The sequence below is a fragment of the Carex rostrata genome, chromosome 10, assembly GCF_964058835.1.
Source record: "Carex rostrata chromosome 10, lpCarRost1.2, whole genome shotgun sequence".
Classification (NCBI taxonomy): domain Eukaryota; kingdom Viridiplantae; phylum Streptophyta; class Magnoliopsida; order Poales; family Cyperaceae; genus Carex; species Carex rostrata.
In genome coordinates this window covers 1429256-1449949 of record NC_135927.1, presented here as the reverse complement: position 1 = coordinate 1449949, position 20694 = coordinate 1429256, and the positions used below count along the sequence as shown (strand labels likewise).

The window sequence follows — 20694 nt, the reverse complement described above, 5'->3', positions numbered from 1 at the left end:
TCATATCATATTCATATATATGTATACAGTTGGCGATCGGTTGTATAATTATTATTATTTTTCTTTGAAACCATTAGCCTGTCATGTCAAATTGGATTAGAGTACAATTAGATTATGCACCTTATATATTTCCTTATTAAGAAGTAGGTCCAGAGAATTACAATTAAAATTTTGTGAGTGGGTGTTTTGCGTCAAGCCCTCTTTAATAGATTGAAATGTAATTTTTTTTTTTCCCTTCCCATATCCCCTCTTTAATAGCACACAAAAATGTAAACTTTTCCATAATAATCTCATTTTGTTCATAGCAAAAATTTCAATTTGCTTATCCAAAAGATCACTAGCTAAATAGCAAAAGTTTTAGGACTGAAACAACAAATACAAATAGTCTCAATTGAATTAATGACCAAATGTATTTTTTTTTTCTTTTTAATATTTTGTTAGTTGAAATAAGTACTCTTGCGCACGTATTTTTCTTTTAATATTTTCTTTATTTTTTTTTCTCTCAACAGATCAGAGGCATGCACCCCTGGAATACACAAAACAATTTTATAAAAACTACCCTGGTTTCACTTGAAATATTTTATTTAGAGGATCATTGTATGAAAATATTGGAAATATCTCCTTTTGAAATTTATGCAAATATTTTGTCAATTGTCCTTTTTGTTATTTTTAATAAATAACCAGTTTTCTGATTTAATCCTCGAATATTTAATTCAATTTCAAATTTTGATTTTCTTTATAGCTGAGTTTGGATTTATAATTGATGAACTAAAATAATGAAATCACCAATCTGGTTCAAGAAAATGAAAAGGAGGATTAAAAAATAGAAAAATAAAAATAAAAGGTACGGTCAATATTTGACAAAAAAAAAGTTATTTAAAGAGGGAGACAGAGTTGAAAATAATTTTTGCTTAGACGGTTCATTTAAAGGTCAAAAAAACAAATCGGTGCTATTCGTTTTTTAATTTTTTTTTGTTTGCCAAACCAGAGCTGAAACTATATGAAGGCATTCAATGGTTTTAAAAAATATCTCCTATGTTTTTTTTTTTTTTTTTTGTATGAATTAACAATAAAACAGAGTTTCACATACGAATAAACACCCAAATTCGATTTTGAAAGTTATAAAATTTGAAAGGGGAGGTAGCACAGTTGGCTAGAAAAAAGTCCTAAAATTGTTGTACCCAAAGGTCGAGAGTTCAATTCCCCCTCACGACTTCATAGCTTTTACGAAGATTTTCAAAAAAAAAAAAAGTTATAAAATTTATGATATTTTAGAGATAATAATATTTTTTTTAAAGTATAATTTATTTTATTTTGAGTATAATTAGTTTCTGAATTAGATATCTATAGAATATTTTTATAATATTTCAAAAGTGATGAATTTGTAAAATTTATTATCTGATTTAAAAAGAATAACAAACAGAAGTACATGCATATTTTATTTTCAAGATGACTAAAAAAGTATCGTTAATTCATACAATCAAGTTTTTGTTGTCCTTTTCAAGATAAAAATATAATATATATTAAAATATGAACACCAAATTGCCCTTGAAAACCCAATTAATTTTTATTCAAATCGACTAAGAATATTCGAATTTATTCTTCTAAATATTCATCCATGAGGGTCATTTGCCAACATGTGGAATGGTGAAAGTATAGAAAGAGGGTGTAATTAGGAATAAGCTTTTATTTTGTACTATATTCCAATTATATTCAGTTGATCATGAAAGATTGAAAGAATATTGCAATATGACTCAATTTAATCTCTTAAAATAATCATTTCTTCTATTCCACCATATATCACTATAGAATGAATAATTAACACAAAGGAATAGAGGGATCAAAATGTAAAAAGTATAAAATTTACTGCAATATTTAAACCCAATTTCACTTCTTTTTTTCTTATTTAATTCTACTCAATTCTTAACAGATTTATTCAGTCAAACCTATGATATTATAATTTTCCATTGCTTTTCTACTCAGTAAACTAAATTTTCTATAATATTTTTTTTCTATCGGATTAATTTATTAATTGGAAGAATGAAAAATAAAAGCGCATGACCTATACGAGGAAGTGTTAAAACTTAAAACCACAATAAACCAAAATCTAAAAAAAAGATAGCAAGTAATAAACCAAACATAATAAATACAGCCAGAAAATGGAAATTTTCTATTACAAAAAACACAATACCTCCCCATTTACACAAATTACAGAACAGAAACAAAAACAAAAACAAAAACAAAAAAAAGAGCTCCCCATAATTAAGCCGCTACACTGCGCTTGTCAGAGCTCTGATAAATCAACTCTGCAAGGGAAAAATAATATACAGCATGTCAGATACTATGCAAATTAGGTTATTATACTGTCAGGCCATGCTACTATGCATAGCGCAGTTTGGTCCGTACTACAGATCAATATATTTTTCGTTTCCAAAGTCCAAATAGTCAATCTGAACCATTCATCATGATCTCCATATAAAAATGTACTTACCGACTAAAGTTTACATTTTTTAGAATTTTTTTACTATTATTTTAGATAGGTAGAAAATCACCACTTTTAAAATCTAGTGATTTTCTACCTATCTAAACAAATAGTAAAAAAATTCTAAAAAATGTAAAATTTTATATCTTAGAATGAATTTCATTTTAGAATTGCACCATATAAGAAAAGAATCTGCTTACTCTAAAACCTCAAGTGATGCACATATTGGACATCTCCAATTCACTGCAAAGACAATTTCTTGCTGTTACCAAATGAAGATTTGTCCCTGTCAGGGCGGTCCCACCACCCCTCCGGCTCAGCTCTTTTTCCTCCCAAAACCGGGCTCACATGCACCATGCCATGCACCTCCCCATTTGCCCCCATCAGTGGTCCCATATTCAGATCCAAACCCATACTGGTAACAACTGGCCTACCAACTGGGCCCCACTTCCCAGACCCCACACTCATACTACTACTAGAACCCTCGGGAGCAATAATAAATGGCCTCTGGCCTTGACCCAGAATTGACTGGTACGAGCTTGCTGTACCAGTCGAAAAACCAAAAGGAAACTGAACCTGGCCATGATGACCCAGGTAAGGAACAGCATGCGTACCAGGGGGTCCCACTGCAAGCCCCCGGTAAACTTCACCAGTACCAAATGGTCCCACCATCCGCTGTGCAGCAACCGGGTATGAACCCTGAACTGAACCCGGAAAGGGGGACCCAGCAGGAAACCACAACTGCCCTGAAGGAGACTGAGACAACAACTGCATATTAATATTACCAGCAGTGATTGTACCAGCACTGGTGGGCCCTACCCTACTGAGTTGATTTCTAGCTGAATAGTTTTCTGTACTGGACTCGTCAGGCCCCGACGCACCAGGTCCATTCAAATCAAAGTCCCTAAAACCGCTGGCACCCCCATCAGTTATATTCAAGTCAAGAGCAAACTCATTAGGTTTTTTACTAATCCCCACATCATCTTCTAGAAGCCTCTCATCAGTTACATTTAAGTCAATCTCCAAAAGAGGCCTATTTGACCCTATCCCAATAGACATATCTAAAATCCTACGTGGCTCGGCAGGTCTAAAAGCGCTGGTGGGACCGGACCCACGCCAACCCGTCTCACCAACCCTCATGGGTCTCAATAAATTCTCTGGTGGGTTGAAGGATCCCTTTAATGGAGCTGCCACAGTGGCTATAGGTGCAAATGGAGGGTTTGACAAAGAGTGACATGATGTTGAGGCTGACAGGTGGGGCCCATCTTCTAATGGAAGAATACCTTCATTCAGGTCAAATTCAACCCTGATACTGGTATCTGGTACAGCAGTACTTCCTGTTGCCTGATCTGGCAAATCATCAGTAGATCCCTTCTTGGTAGGGGATGTTGCCAGCTCATCCTCTGTCACACCTTCTGTTTTTTCAGATTTTACACTGGTAACCTCATCCTTGTGAGAAATTACATATCTACCCACTGCGTCTTTGTCAGAAGGTAAATCCACTTTCTTAATTTCTCCATGCAGTTGCACATTGTTATGGACCCCACCACTTGCACATTTGTTTTTTTCATCTTTACTATTATTTTCATTTTCTTCTTTTACAGCAGACAAAGGTTCAGCCTTGGAGATTTCTCCAGTAGCTACGCTGGCAAGCATCCCCAAATCATTACCAGTAGAATCCACCAACCCGGCACCTGTTTCGGTACACTTCTCACCAGCCTCCTCTTTTTCTTCTTTCACATCAATCTTCGATTTTACCCCCTGAAATTGGTGTGGTTTCACTGGAGAGGAAGCATTTGACATCCTCGCCACAATCCTTTGCCCGATGCTATGATCAGGCATTGAAATGGGTACATCACTGGACCGGGTAACGGGTCCAGTGCTTGTTCTGTGATGCAATTGACCATTGATAGCTCTTCTCGGCTGCCTCAGAGCAATACCACCCATAACGGGTCCAGATTTGATAGACCCGAAACTTGAACTACTATTTGGTGACTGCTCTGTCTCGCCCGTCTTGTTCTGAGAATCAACTGACACTTGCAATTTCTGATTCGATGCAACCATTGGTTTTGGCATTGGCAACTGGGTCTGACTAGTGGGGCCAGCCTTTAGTTCCTGAGCTTTGATTTCCTCATCAACACGTCTCTTCCACACATCAACCAGAAATCGAGCTTTCCTTTGCACCTCCAAGTTTTTGTGGCCTCTTAAATTATTAACAGACTTGCCTATGTGGCACGTGCGCAATGTATTGAGATTTATGGGTAGCTTTTCAAGTGCTCGTAGCAAAGCTAGCAACAACTCTTCCACAGCTTTGCCGTTGCCATGCTCAGCCTGCTTTGTCCCCTTATGGGACTCCTGTAACCACTCATCAAGTATAGTAACACCTTTCATTTGCACAAATTTCACAAGGCAATCATTGTTGGCATTGTCGGTGCCCGCAATTATACCCGCAAGCATGATCCGACCCGTTAGGTCGATCTTTCTCTCTTTACGGTCTAACTGCATGAGTTTGAGCATCTTTTCAACTATATCTGGATGTTTGAGGCCACCTAATTCAGTAATTTTTGAGATCTCCTGTGCTGCATCAATACCCGTGGTACTGCTAGCCTCTTCCTCCTCAATTGCTCTTGCAAATGGGTCAGGGTCCCGCTTGATGGGTAAAATTTGGGGTGCCAGGTCAACCCGGTCCCTCTTGCGGGACCTCAAGGAGTGGGGACCGCAAGGCGATGGTGAACCATTTGCGGTGTCGTCAGAGGATGCTTTGGGGCTGTTCAAGGATTTGGGTTGGCGGGTCCCACCTGTCTGGGACTGGGTTGATGCATTCATCTCCAAGCAAGTTCAGTCTAGTAGCTTACCGATCTCAGCTTGTGTATCCTGTATGAGAAAATATAAACAAATTTACAAAGCATTGAAGTAACTCAACATAGAAAAGAATGAAATGATCATCAGTTAATTGATAAGAGTTTGGGAATTAAAAACACAACATAGAAATTTTAAGAAAAAAAATCCATGAACTTACATTGATATGATCATTTTTAATAAGCCAACGGAGCCACTAGGTTCCAATATCAAAAACCGTTGTAGAAGAGTATCAGCAGGACCATTTCTAGAAGGTTCTCAGAGAAATTGATGGAATATGCACATCTTCAGTCTTGACCAAATAATCACCCTAGAAGTATTAAAAAATCTAAAAAAAAAAAAATTCAGGTAGGTTCTATTGCTAGACTGATCATACCAGTATAATAATTGGCTAGTACAGTACCAAACAGAAAAAAAAATTAAAAATAATAACACCAAGAGGAGCTGAGCTTGTAAATGAAGTTAAAATTAAGACTGTGAAGGCCCCACATGTCAGTCATTGACTCCATATATAGCCAAATGCTTAAACCTATTACAATATAACCGAAGTTCTCCTTTAGTTGGTTCAGATGCTAATTTAGATTTAATTAATTAATTACCTCCTCAAGTCTAGTTATTATGCTTTCAAGCACTGGGCAGTATATCATCCCAGTATCAGTACAAGTACCAGTACCAGTACCAGTGTCAGTGTCAGTGTCAGTGACAGTGACAGTTCTCCTATAAAACCCTCATGCCATTCATTATACATAGTACAGAAACGAAAGAGAAGAAACCCAGCAAAGTATATTAAAAATTTGAAACACAGACCACTAAATCCAACGAATTAAAGTTTCCTTTCCTGATGCATCAAATTGGAATCTTCAACTGACATGTGAGCCTTACGGATTTCTTGTTCAACATTTGAAAAGCATCTAACCAACAAACTAGCGTAGTTCATTAGAACAAAAACTCATTGCTTGGTTAAACACATGGGGTTTCATGAAAACCTTACAAATTTAGTATGGGTGCTTACTCAAACCCTAACTAAAACTAGTGTTGAATCATCCCAGTCCCAGTACCAGTACCAGTACCAGTGTCAGTGTCAGTGACAGTGACAGTGACAGTGCAAGGTCTCCTTTTAAAAGATAAAACCCTGATACCATTCATTATACATAGTACAAAAACGAAGGGGAAGAAAACCCACAAAATTAAATCGTTAATGGTACTAACAAAGACGAGACAAAGGAAGAAAAGTGATGGGTCAGCTTTACCGATTGAGAGAAGAAAGAAGAACCCTAGAAGAGAAGAGAAGAGAAGAGAAGAGGAGCTGTTGAGAAGTAGAACCCTACCAAGAGAGTTCAGATCAGCTTGAACTAATAGTAATTGTTGGTCTTTTTGGGGGGATTTTGGATTTTCGGTGGTGCGAATTTCGATCGAATCAAAAAGGGTTTTGGTTTTACTCAGAGAAAGAAAGAAAGAAAGAAAGGAGATTGCATTTCAGTCGAGGATTTGAGAAAGAGAGAGAGAGAGAGAGAGACAGAGAAAGAGGAGTCCATATCATCTAAAGTAACTGAAATATTGAGTTTAGATATCGACCGTCAGATCTGTTTTCAATTGTTCCTGATTCTGATCGTACGGTCCGGATCTAAACTCAAATTTTGGGCTACTTGAGTGGATTTTGACTCGAGAAAGAGAACGTATGAGATTATAAGCGGTATCTTTTGTAAATTAGAAGACAAATTTGGATCCATTTTCAAACCCCCCCCCCTTTTTTTTTTGCAAAATAAGAACTATTTTGCTACAAATTCTTTCTCAACTCACTAGATTTTTGCTACAAAAAAAATACATTTGTATTTTTTTTTGTAACATAAAAAAAAATTAGCACAGCCATTGGAACATTAAATGATGATATGTATTCACGGTTGATCTTGTATTTATTATCAATACAATATAAATTTCAAAATAATTTAAAATATCAAAAAATTAATTACAAGACATGAAATTTATTTTACTTCATCATAAAAAATAGAAATAAATAATAAATTTTCAATTTAGCTAGTTTCATTTAATTCAAATTTTTTTTAGTATATTTCTGCTTTACTGAAAATTTTGATATTTTTTTTATTTAGAGATAAGAAAATGGATTTAAAATAAAACAAACACTTGGGTATAAAATAACCATAATTTATATTATAATAATATATAATAACATGAAAGAGAATAGAGAATGCCTTCTTAAATTATATCAAATAATAATAAATCTCAGAGCCGTTGCACCGACAGTCGTTAATTATATCTAAGCTAGCGTGGGTGCAGCGGCTATATAGATGCTATTTTTGTGACTACAGTACATTTCATGAGTTCAATTTTTTTTTTTTTTTTATGCTATACTAAAAATCGAGAAAAAACAAAAATTGAGGCCTTTTAGTGTGATATAGAGAAAGGGCCGGGGGATCCATTACAATAAAATGAGGCCTTAATTTCATGAGTTTAATTTCTACGATGAAGGATGCTCTCTTCAACTTCTATCCGAATTCTCAGAATTTTTTTTTTTTTTTTTTTAACAATAGTGGGGGCACTCACCAATTTCATTAATATGAAAGAAGAAGATGATTCAAATGCACCATGATTTTGTGCTCTATATCTTTTATCGCCGTTTTAAGTCCAAACAGTTGATCCGAACAACTCAATATGATTTTCATAATAAAATATGATTGGAAACTAAATTTTATATTTTTTTACTATTTTTTTAAATAGGTACAAAATCATTGTTTTAAAGAGGTATTGGACCATTCGAAAAAGTGATATTGTATCTATGTAAAAAAATAGTAAAAATTGTTTATAAAAGATAAAATTTGGTCTCCAATAATATTTTATCATGAAGATCATGTTAAGCAGTTTGGATTGACTGTTCGGATTTTGAAAATAAAGATAAAAAATATAAAAATATATTGGAGCACAAAATCATAATGCATTTGAACCCTCCTCAATATAAAATCATGCAGCAGCATATACACTGGTACCAAACAGCTGGTACACAGCCACTATGAATGTCTTTACAAAGTAACCATCACAACCATTGGAAATAACAAACAACTGAGTAAGAAAACAAATAGCCATAACATCAACACATGGTATATTATAACAAAAAAACAGAAATATGCATATAAGCCCTTCTACTAAACAAAAACCAAAAGCTTGATATAACTAAGTCTCAATATTCTGATATGTAGCAAAAACAGGCCATCTATCATAGCAGATCAGAGAAGAAGTGGCAACACCTCATTTCTTCCTCCCATTGTCCAATAGTGTCCTTCTATAAATCTGATTTGACAAAGATGTTATATCAAATGCCATACTTTTTAATTCTTCAAACAAGCTATCAGAATGTGTTTTGCACCAAAAAGTTTGTAAAGAAACAATTTGAGCACCAATTTTCTTATAGATATATACTATGTTGCATGGATACGGGTACGGGTATCGTATCGGATATAATACGGATACGGCGATATGACAATTTTGAAAATTCTAAGATACAATACGTCTATTATATATATTATTTTTAATTAATTCATATATTGTATTTAGATAATCATAACTTAAATCAAATTTGTAAAAAAATAATGACTTCATCCAAGTATAAGATAAATACTATATTAACTAGATCTTGTCACATGTGATGCTCTAGTGTAGTGGTTAAAGATTTTAACCAACACTTGAGAGGTCCCAAGTTAGCAGTAGGAAAAAAAAAAAAGGAATTTGCTCCGGTCCACTGGTGCGGTCCACGGGCGCGGCACGTGGGTTCGTGGGTCAAAGGCACGTATCCAGCTATGTCCGAACCGTATCAGTCGTGTCAACGCAGTATTGGAGACGACCGTATCAAGAGAGTAGGGATACGCCAGCTGGCGTATCGGATACGTATCGTGGCCGTGTCAGAGGAGTGTCGGTGTCGGATACGTGTCGGACACGGGTACGATCACCATCTAGGAGTATCAAGGTAGCATAGGATGTGTATAAGAGTTTAAGAAAAACATAATTCATTTCTGTGTTTAATTATCTTAGTTCAAATATATTCTCATGAGGGCTGTTCGGCAACAAAACTAGGATTAAATCTTAATCCGCGCTAAGGAATTGATGTTCGGTTGTCTTAATCTGCGGATAAAAGCTAAGAAAGCTAAAGAAAGGGGTAGAGATGCTTTAAGGCAAAAGGAGGCTAAAGGAAGTGATCTTAATCAAAGCTAAAAAATCAGTATTCGGCAGGATTAAGCGGCTAAGAAAGCTAAAAAAATCTAAATGAGATTTAAGGAGATTTAATCCCTCTTCGCGGAACAGCACCATGGGCATATAAGAAGCAACCAACAGTAGCACGTAATCAGAATAATTAAGGAGCTTAGCTGTAAAGAAGGCCGAGCTCATTTGGTTACAATACTTGTCCGCCGAGCTCATTTGTATATACCACTAACCGCTCCACCCATCACTTGGTTCCAATTTTCATGTTCCATGCTTGCACAAAGCATGTTGAAGTCGAAATAGAGTTTCATTTCACTCGGAAACGTGTGTCTGGTAATTTATCTCTTCTCATGAACAGCTAACTGATGCCTTCACCTATCCTCTTGCAATGATTCCAGATCTCTACAAGTACCTAACAAATGTACATGTATCAGATACATTGAAATTAATAAAATGAGAAAATATGAAGAGAATATGTAATCAAGATTAAATGGAGGCAATCTTGAGCAGTGCAGGCTGCATTCATACAAACCAAACCCAAAATTTCTGGCCCAGACGAACTAATTAATTGAAAACCAGATCCAAACCCCTAAACCAGATATATATATATATATATATTCTCTCGCTCTCTCATCAAAACAGATGGCGCATTTAATGCATCACACTACATATGGGTCCCACTGTGCCAAGTAAACAGTTCAGAATTGCTTCACGGACAGTTGCAATTTTTCCATAGAAAAATCACTTATCTAGTCAAATAACTTGATCCCAATATCAGAATCTGGACATTGCTTCACATATTGTTGCATTTTTTTCTTATCGATCATCTTTCCCTTGCAGCTGGGTTTAGCTGCAGTAAGATAACATGGTTCTATTGAAGTTTCTCTAACACATGCATGGAGGATCGGGTAAATTTTTATCCCAAATTGTCATTAAAATTAACGGCTTTATCCCAGCAAGGCCATAACTGACATATCCAAAAGTGGAATAGCCAGTTGTTATAAGCACATCACAAAGACTAAGCAAATATATCCCTGCAAGTGCTTTTTGACTGTGTGATTGGCTGTCTGTATTTGCTCTTCTTCGTGGCTTGGTTGGTAAACACTCACCAACTCTTCGGTTTTAACCGAGTGCTCATAGTACATGGATTTGGCCTTCTCGTAGTAATATGCATACAATGATACTACTAAAATTGCTTTCAAAGGCTTTTGTTCATCGGTTTTGAGAGCTTTTGTTCCATTCAAATCAAGTTCAGGAAGTACACTTTCTTCTTTAGAACAATTTAGGATCTGTTGAAACATAACATGAGAAGAAACTTTTGTAAACCAAAAGACGCGTACTTGTATACCAATTTTCTCATCTTCCTTGGCAAGATAAGACATGTAGTATCTCCTGACCAATCCCCAAACATTGTTATTGGGATGAATTAAATAGTGTGCTAGTAGAGAACACACTCTCTTTTGTTGGAAATAACCGGCCGAGTTCTTGTTCAAACAGATGCGTTGAGTAAAGAGATGGGATAAACTATAGATCAGATTTTATTAACAACCAATTGACTTTTCCGAGGACAATTTGATCGTCATTGCAGAAAAACAACATGTCTAAAGCATGATAATCCTCAACTAGATGGACATAAACATAAGAGGGCCGGGCAACGGCTGGACCTCAGTATTAATTGAATGATTGCTTATTATAACATGCTTATCTAGCATATATATTACCATATGTTACATTAGAGTTAACATATCCTTGTCATTAGTCTTTCTGTTGCAACACAAAGAATCTTGGCAAGTCTTATATATCCTTATCCTTAGTCTTTGTGTTGCAATTAAGATTCTTTTATTAGGAATAAGGATAAGGATAATGCAATTGACATACACATAAAATTAATGAAGTGATAAATATTAATTGTGCACAATTTGATTATGAAAATTAAGTCTGAAGCCATTTAATCTCAGGATTTTAAATTGAAGTACTAATCAGTACAGAAAAATATATTGAAAATATAAGTATATATAGCAACTCACTTTACCTTATAAAGAAAATAAATTTTATTTCATGTTTCAAATTCAACGCGCGTGTACAATTAATTATAACCTATTAGGAAATTCTTTCCATCAAACCAATCTATAATAGATAACTTGATCTCCTCACTAAATTGTTTACATAAAAAATACTCATCTAATCAAACAACTTGATCCCGTGATCACAATCTGGACATTGCTTCACATATTGTTGCAATTTTTCCTTCTCGATTGTCTTTCCCTTGCACCTGACTTTTGTTGGATTAATATTACATGGTTCCATTGAAGCTTCTCTTACACATGGCATAGTGGGTATTTTTCTATACCAAATTGGCATTAAAATTAGATGATTGATTCCTGTGAGGCCATAACTAACATACCCAAAAGTAGACCGAACACTTGTCACAAGCACATCACAAAGACTAACCAAAAATATATCTCTGCTAGTGCTTAATTTTTTATTGTGTGATTGGGTCACCGATTTTTTCGTTTCTTCATGGCTCGGTTGGTAAACACTCACCAACTCTCCGGTTTTAACCGAGTGCTCATAATACATGGATTTTAACTTATCGTAGTAATATGCATACAATGATACTACTAAGATTGCTTTCGAAGGATTTTGTTCATCGGGTTTGAAGGTTTTTGTTCAATTTTGTAAATTTAGCGTTCAAACCCTCCAAAAAACATTTCAAATAAGTTTTTTTTATAAATTCTTGTGCTTGCTAATAAAACTTGTCACACAGTCAATAGAAAAAACATTCAATATTCATAAAATTGACAGTATTGTATCTGAAACAGATCTTAGATTAGAAAATAAACACATCTAGTCAAATAACTTGGATCTCCTTACTAAAATCGTTACATTGCTTAACACACTGTTACAATTAATTTTCCTTTCAAATATCACTACTGATCATCTAGTCATACAACTTTGATCTCCTTATTAAAATCTTTACATTGCTTCACATACTGTTACAATTTTTCCTTTAAAAAATAACTCATCTAGTCAAATAACTTGATCCCATCAAAATCTGGACATTGCTTCACATATTGTTGAACTCTTTCCTTCTCAATTGTCTTTCCCTTATTGCATCTGATTTTTGTAGGACTAAGATTACATGGTTCCATTGAAGTTTCTCTAACACAAGGCCTAGCTGGTAGTTTTTTCCAAATTGGCATTAAAATTACTGGCTTGATGCCCGCGAGGCCAGCACTAACAGATCCAAAAGTAGACCAACCACTTGTCATAAGCACATCACAAAAACTAAGCAAATATATATCTGCAAGTGCTTTTTGATTGTGTGATTGGTTCTCTGTATTTTGTTTTTCTTCGTGGCTCGGTTGGTAAACACTCACTAACTCTCCGGTTTTAACTGAGTTCTCATAGTACATGGATTTTAACTTCTCGTAGTAATAGGTATACAATGATGCTACTAAAATTGCTTTCGAATGTTTTTGCTCATCAGGTTTGAAGGGTTTTGTTCCATTGAAATCAAGTTCAGGGAGTACACTTTCAATTTTTGAGCATTTTTGGATATGTTGGAATATAACATCAGAAGAAACTTGTGTAAACCCAAAAACGCGTATTTGTATACCAATTTTCTCATCAGCCTTAGCAAGATAAGACATGTAGTATCTCCTAATGTATCCCCATACATTATTACTGGGATGAATTAAATAGTGTGCTAATAGGTAGAACACACTCCCTTTTGATGGAAATAACCGACCGAGTTCTTCTTCAAACATAGGTGATGATGAACAAAGAGATGGGAGAAAGTATACATCGGATTTTAGTAACAACCAATTGACCTTTCCAAGGACAATTTGATCATCATTGCAATAAAACAACATGTCTGACTTACGATAATTGTCAACTAGATAGACATACACATAAGAGGGCAATGACTCGGCCTTGGTATTATTCGGTTCATTGCTTATTATAACATGTTTATCTAGCATGTTGCCATATGTCACATTAGAGTTAACATCAATCTTGTCTAGGTTTTTGATAGGGAAATCAGGAGGTAAAATCCATGAGCTATCAGGAAATGGTTCACAAAAGAGGTCAACCAATTCATCGGTCAATTGAATTAACAGAACTCTATTGGTGATAATAGCATAGAAAAAGGTACTTGTAAGGGATAGCATTCGGTTGCCTAACCCTGCAATTGGGATCCAAACCACATAGTTGCATTCTGATTCTATACTGTGACCTGAGTTCAACTGCTGAATCGACTTCTGATAAAGAGGCGTATTTGGGCCGCATTTCTTGTGGAGAGTTTCATAATTTCTTAGCTTCTGTAAAAGGTATGAAGATGGCTTGTAGGGTGATGATTTGCGAAATAATGGCCACTCGAATCGGCTCAAACATGAATCGTTGTCAAAGTTTGAGGGGATGAGTACATGGAGATGGTTATTTTTTGATGGTGTAGAAGTTTGATTTGAACCATAATTCAACCCTGGATATCAAAACTTTTATGAGCTACGAGAACTTGTATAAATGAACAAATTAACTACATAAAAAAAAAAACACTTTTTTTCTCATTATTTAGTTCAAGAAAAAAAAAATCATGTTTATCCTTACGAAACCTTGAAAATTACATACATTTTTTCTTACAAAAATTAGTTGCATGATGGCATTTGATAGTAACCATTTTTATAATGTTTGGGTTCACAATTAAAAGATAATTGACTAACGAAATAATAATTAGTTTGCAACACTGAAACAATCCATATTAAATTGCTATTAATATTTCTTTAGAGGTAGTTAGCTAGTATTAAATTGCTTGATCAACATTAATTGCATTCTTAGATGATAATTCTATTGAAGAAAAACAAGACCAACCGCGCGTTGTCCATTAAACATATAAAATAGTTCCTTTAAAGTGCATTGCATTTAAGCATAATTTAATTTAAAGCTAAAAGAAGGAAAACAATTACTGGTATATTAATGGGGGGAAAATTTGTTTCTACATTGAATATTCAAATTTAAATTTAATTTCACTAATATGTAGGATTTAAGCTTTTAGAAATCGTTATCGTGCCCCATGCTAAATCACCCCCCCTGCCCAACTTGATAGTGCAACAAAAAAAAAGCTCTCAAATTATAAAGCTGAATTCTGGTATTTACCAAATTAAACATATACAAATCCATACAGCAACTGCATGTAGAAAATATCAACCTGTAATATATATACAACTACAGCAGCGATTCTGGTATTTACACTTTTCAGTTTCATGCTTATGACTATTAATTGTTTGCATTAGACTTCTAGTTGATATAAATAGGAACTGGATTGTAAAAATTAGCAATTGGTTAATGAAATTGAAACTATTATCTACGTTATCTCTCTTTCTCAATCTATCTCTTTAGTTTCTTCCTATTTCCATTTCATTCCTTTGTTGGTCTGACAACTGAGTCTCAGACTCATCAGACTATCATGATGCGTTTCTCAAATATGTGAATTGGGTGTACCAAATTGTAAATACCATAATTTGGCTTTATAATTTGAGAGCTTCATTTTTCCATTTTTGACATGATCATGGTCATGGAAGGAGAATATAAAGGAAGAAGAAGAGGAGGAGGAGGAGAAGAAGGGGTGGTATTTTAATAATTAATTATTTAGAGTGGCAAAATTAAAAATTAATAAAGTTTAGAGTGGCATTATTACAATTTCAAATTTCAGGATGGTATTTTTCAAATTTGAAAGTTTTGGAGTGACAAATAACCAATTTTCCTAAAAAAAAAAATACCTTTTACATCTTTTTTATTCATTCCTCTCAACTACGATATTAGAGTTATGTGGGGACACAATTTTAGAAAATCATAAAAAGTTAAACTTGAACAAATTAGCGGGTATATATATTTACTTGAACTTTGTTTAACATAAAACTCTTTATTAAACAAATTTGGATAATGTACAGATTGTAATTGGTAGCTAGGTAATCTGCTAAGTAAGATAACAACACAATTAAATTAAGAAGAAATGAAAATGAACCTTAAATTTGTATGTACCTTTGTAAAGAGTAGTCATGTTTACATTAGTACTGATCAGCCAGAGAAAGAACAGAAGAGGCAAAAGGATGAACACTGCTCCAGGAACTCCCCACTTATTGTTCATTTTCTCATTCCTTTCCATAATTTCATGTCCCATACTACTATATATACTAGCTAGCTAGCTCTATTGATCGATTTCACAATTTTAATTCTAGTTAGCTCCTATGCTTGTTGAGAACTACGTACGTACGTACCTTGTATTTATATATAAAATTAATGGATCTGCAATTTGTATATTATTTAATGTGCTGACTATATAGGGATGCGATCTTAATTAGTTGAAAATTAAGCTAGCTAGTGCCATTATTAATTATCTTAGGATATGAGAGAAATACTAGTATATATATCTCATGGCCCCTTTGAGTAAAAGATAATCTGAAGCAATACATTGCATGCATGTGAGCAAGTTGGAAAGTAAACCCTATATATATATATATATCTCCCTTGAAAATCCCATTTCACTTTGAGTTGAAATGACGATTAAACTAGCGATCTAAAACAAATGTTTCTTGGAAGACAATCCAAGTCCTCAATTTTTTTTCTTTTTGATTTTTGTATTTTGCATTCTTTTATAGGTTGTGTGTGGAGAAAATATATATGGAGATTAAATGGAGGCCATCTTGAAAAATGCAGGCTGCATTCAAACAAATCAAATACAAAATTTCTGGCCCAGCCCAACTAATTGAAAATCATATCCAAATCCATAAAGACATCTTTCATCTAACAATAATCCAGAATTGCTTCGGACAGAGATTTTGGAAACGAATAGGGTAAATATATATTGTGCACAATTTGATTGTGAATATTAAGTCTGAAGCCATTTGATCTAACATTTTAAAATTGAAATTAATTGTACAAAAAGAAAAATGGAAAACCTAATTATGATAACTCATCTTTTGAAGAAAAAAAAATTCATGTTCCAAATTCAACGTGTAAAATTAATCGATAACCACTTAAAAATAGAAAAATAACTGAAAAAAATCCTATATCAAAAATCACTCATCTAGCTAGTAAATTAAAAATAACTTGATCTTCTCATTAAAATCTTTGCATAAAAGTTACTCATCTAGTCAAACAACTTGATCCCATTATCAAAATCTGGACATTGCTTTATATATTGTTGCAATTTTTCTTTATTGGCTGTTTTTCCCTTGCAACTTGGTTTTGCCGGAGTGAGATAGCACGGTTCCCTTGAAGCTTCTCTAACACACGCCGTATTGGGTATAGTTTTATCCCAAATTGTAATTAAAATTACTGGCTTGATCCCGGCAAGGCCATAACTAACATATCCAAAAGTGGACCAACCACTTGTCATAAGCACATCACAAAGACTAAGCAAATATATCTCTGCAAGTGCTTTTTGATTGTGTGATTGGATCTCTGTTTGTTGCATTTCTTCGTGGCTCGGTTGGTAAACACTCACCAACTCTCCTGTTTTAACCGAGTACTCATAGTACATGGATTTGAGCTTTTCATAGTAATATGCATACAATGATACTACTAAAATTGCTTTTGAAGGCTTTTGTTCATCGGTGTTGAAAGCATTTGTTCCATTGAAATCAAGTTCCGGAAGTACGCTTTCCGCTTTAGAACAATTTAGGATCTGTTGGAATATAACATCAGAAGAAACTTTTGTAAACCAAAAGACGCGTACTTGTACACCGATTTTCTCATTTGCCTTGGCAAGATAAGACATGTAGTATCTTCTGACCAATGCCCATACATTGTTACTTGGATGAATCAAATAGTGTGCTAGTAAGTAGAATACACTCTCTTTTGCTGGAAATAACCAGCCGAGTTCTTCTTCAAACAGAGGTGTCGAGTAAAGAGATGGGACAAAGTATAGATCGGATTTTAGTAACAACCAATTGACCTTTTCAAGGACAACTTGATCGTCATTACAAAAAAATAACATGTCTGAAGCATGAGAATCCTCAACTACATGGACATACACATAAGATGGCAACGACTCGACCTCGGTATTAATTGAATGATTGCTTATTATAACATGATTATCTACCATGTTACCATATGTCACATTAGAGTTAACATTGAACTCAGTTAGGTTTTTGATAGGAAAATCAGGAGGCAAAATCCATGAGGTATCAGGAAATGGTTCACAAAAGATATCAACCAATTCATCAGTCAATTGAATTAGCATAACTCTATTGGTGAGAATAGCATAGAGAAAGGTACTTGTAAGGGATAGTATTCGGTTGCCTAACCCGTTATAAGGGATCCAAACCACATAGTTGCAATCCATCAGTTCTATACTTTGATCTGAGTTCAACTGCTCGATCGACTTTCGATAAAGAGGCGTATTTGGGCCACATTTTTTGTGGAGATTCTCATAATTTCTTAGCTTGTTCAAAAGGTATGAAGATGGCATGTATGGAATTGATTTGCGGAACAATGCCCACTCGAATCGGCTACGACATGATTCTTTGTCAAAGTTGGAGGGGATCAATCCATGGAGATGGTTCTTGTTGGATGGAGTAGAAGTCTGATTGGGACCATAATGCAACCCTGTATCAAAACTTTGTGAGCCACGAGGACTTGTACAAATGAACAAATTAACTATATAATAGGACCAAAATAAAATAAAAAATAAAACAGTTTTTTACCTTATTTAGTTCAAGAAAAAAAATCATGTATATCCTTTATGAAACCTTCGAAATTACGTACATATTTGTTTCTTATAAAATTTTATAATGTCTGAGTTCATTAAAAAAAATGATTAATTAAATAATGATTAGTTTGCAACACTAAAGCAATTAATTAATCCATATGAAATTATTTACATACTATTAATATTTCTTTTGAGGTAGCTAGCTAGTAGTAAAATTCTTGATCAACATTAATTGCATTCTTAGATGATAATTCCATTAATGAAAAACAAGACCAACAAATTAAACTACGACAAGATGTAGCTCTTTTCTGCCTTTGAATCTGTCTCCAAGAGGTACACAAATAACTGCTTTTATTTTGGATTGCAAACTGCAAACATCCATGCCCATTCCATATCTAGAGATGCCGTTGACCCTTAAGAAACCCAGTCGGCACAACTTTATACCTCTGTTGAAAAAATTGAGAAGGACAATAGAAGGATATATGGCTAGATAATTTTTTATCTAAAGGTAGAAGATTACAACTTATCAAATATGTCCTAATTAATTAACTTCGGTTTCTGTTTATCTGATGACATCCTTTTTTCAATGGTGTGTGCAATGGACGGTGGGAGACAGTGCGTCAATATCTTACTGGTACGATATCGATGCATGATATGATTACAAGCGCCAAGGCCGTGTTTGCAAGGAATTGCTTTACATGCATGCATGATATGATTACAAAATGGTTGTTGGTCCTACCTTACTTGATATAGTCAAGAAGACCTACTCACATGGAGGTGGTCTTTAATTCGCATGGTAAGTGCACATCACGCGGCTTCGGCTTCAGTGTATAAAACCATGCATGTTGATAGCTAGGAGGGAAGGTGATCGAGATGGAAGCACATGGAAATTTGGCAAAGCTAGCTATATATGCTCCAGCAAAGGTCCAAATTTTTACTTTCCTCTTACTTAGTAACAGATTATATATTAACTCATGATAATATATATGTTAATTAAAGAGAGTAATGATGTGTGAGGATTGAACTGATCATGTCCTCCCGTCGGAGAACTAGTACCTAGCTAGCTATAACAACTGCATGCCCCATGCAGCTAGCTAGCGGTGGCTATGGTGTTGATAATTACTTTTTAATAATAAATTTTATAAAAATGTCTATCTTAACTGATTAGGTGTGATAGGGTCATGTTCCCAAAGCCCTTTTAGCCTCAATCTGAGCCATGAACAAGGCCGGGATTAGAACCTTATTCTACGAGACCAATCCGGAATACAATGCAAAGTCCACGATTGAGGCTCATAATATGCCGGCCCGAAATAGTTGCATGATGGCATTTAGTTCAAGAAAAAAAAAATCATGTTTATCCTCATTATTTAGTTCATGGCTCACATTTTTCATTATTTAGTTTAAGAAAAAAAATCATGTTTATCCTTATGAAACCTTCAAAATTACATACATTTTTTCTTACAAAAATTAGTTGCATGATGGCATTTGATAGTAACCATTTTAATTTATAATGTTTGGGTTCACAATTAAAAGATAATTGACTAACGAAATAATAATTAGTTTGCAACACTGAAACTATCCATATTAAATTGCTATTAATATTTCTTTAGAGGTAGTTAGCTAGTATTAAATTGCTTGATCAACATTAATTGCATTCTTAGATGATAATTCTATTGAAGAAAAACAAGACCAACCGTTGTCCATTAAATATATAAAATAGTTCCTTTAAAGTGCATTGCATTTAAGCATAATTTAATTTAAAGCTAAAAGAAGGAAAACAATTACTGGTATATTAATGGGGGGAAAATTTGTTTCTACATTGAATATTCAAATTTAAATTTAATTTCACTAATATAGGATTTAAGCTTTTAGAAATCGTTATCGTGCCCCATGCTAAATCACCCCCCCTGCCCAACTTGATAGTGCAACAAAAAAAAAGCTCTCAAATTATAAAGCTGAATTCTGGTATTTACCAAATTAAACATATACAAATCCATACAGCAACTGCATGTAGAAAATATCAACCTGTAATATATATACAACTACAGCAGCGATTCTGGTATTTACACTTTTCAGTTTCATGCTTATGACTATTAATTGTTTTCATTAGACTTCTAGTTGATATAATTAAATAGGAACTGGATTGTAAAAATTAGCAATTGGTTAATGAAATTGAAACTATTATCTACGTTATCTCTCTTTCTCAATCTATCTCTTTAGTTTCTTCCTATTTCCATTTCATTCCTTTGTTGGTCTGACAACTGAGTCTCAGACTCATCAGATTATCATGATGCGTTTCTCAAATATATGAATTGGATGTACCAAATTGTAAATACCGTAATTCAGCTTTATAATTTGAGAGCTTCATTTTTCCATTTTTGACATGATCATGGTCATGGGAGGAGAATATAAAGAAGAGGAGGAGAAGAAGGGA

The 20694-nt window shown here is 34.2% G+C and overlaps 1 protein-coding gene and 3 pseudogenes across 1 annotated transcript; all 4 read right to left on the bottom strand.

The window, feature by feature from the left end:
- Positions 1-2096: 2096 nt before the first annotated feature.
- Positions 2097-6789, bottom strand: LOC144560539 (uncharacterized). Its single transcript, XM_078309764.1, has 4 exons — positions 6592-6789; positions 5502-5651; positions 2683-5356; positions 2097-2306 (listed from the first exon to the last, which is right to left on the bottom strand). The coding sequence occupies exon 3, from the start codon at positions 5306-5308 to the stop codon at positions 2723-2725; it is 2586 nt and encodes an 861-aa protein (XP_078165890.1). The 5' UTR covers positions 5309-5356; positions 5502-5651; positions 6592-6789; the 3' UTR covers positions 2097-2306; positions 2683-2722.
- A 3510-nt stretch (positions 6790-10299) lies between these two features.
- Positions 10300-11149, bottom strand: LOC144560828 (putative fucosyltransferase 8 pseudogene; annotated as a pseudogene).
- Positions 11150-12576: 1427 nt separating this feature from the next.
- LOC144560826 (putative fucosyltransferase 8 pseudogene) lies at positions 12577-15728 on the bottom strand (annotated as a pseudogene).
- Positions 15729-16697: 969 nt separating this feature from the next.
- On the bottom strand, positions 16698-18020 carry LOC144560825 (galactoside 2-alpha-L-fucosyltransferase pseudogene; annotated as a pseudogene).
- Positions 18021-20694: the final 2674 nt, after the last annotated feature.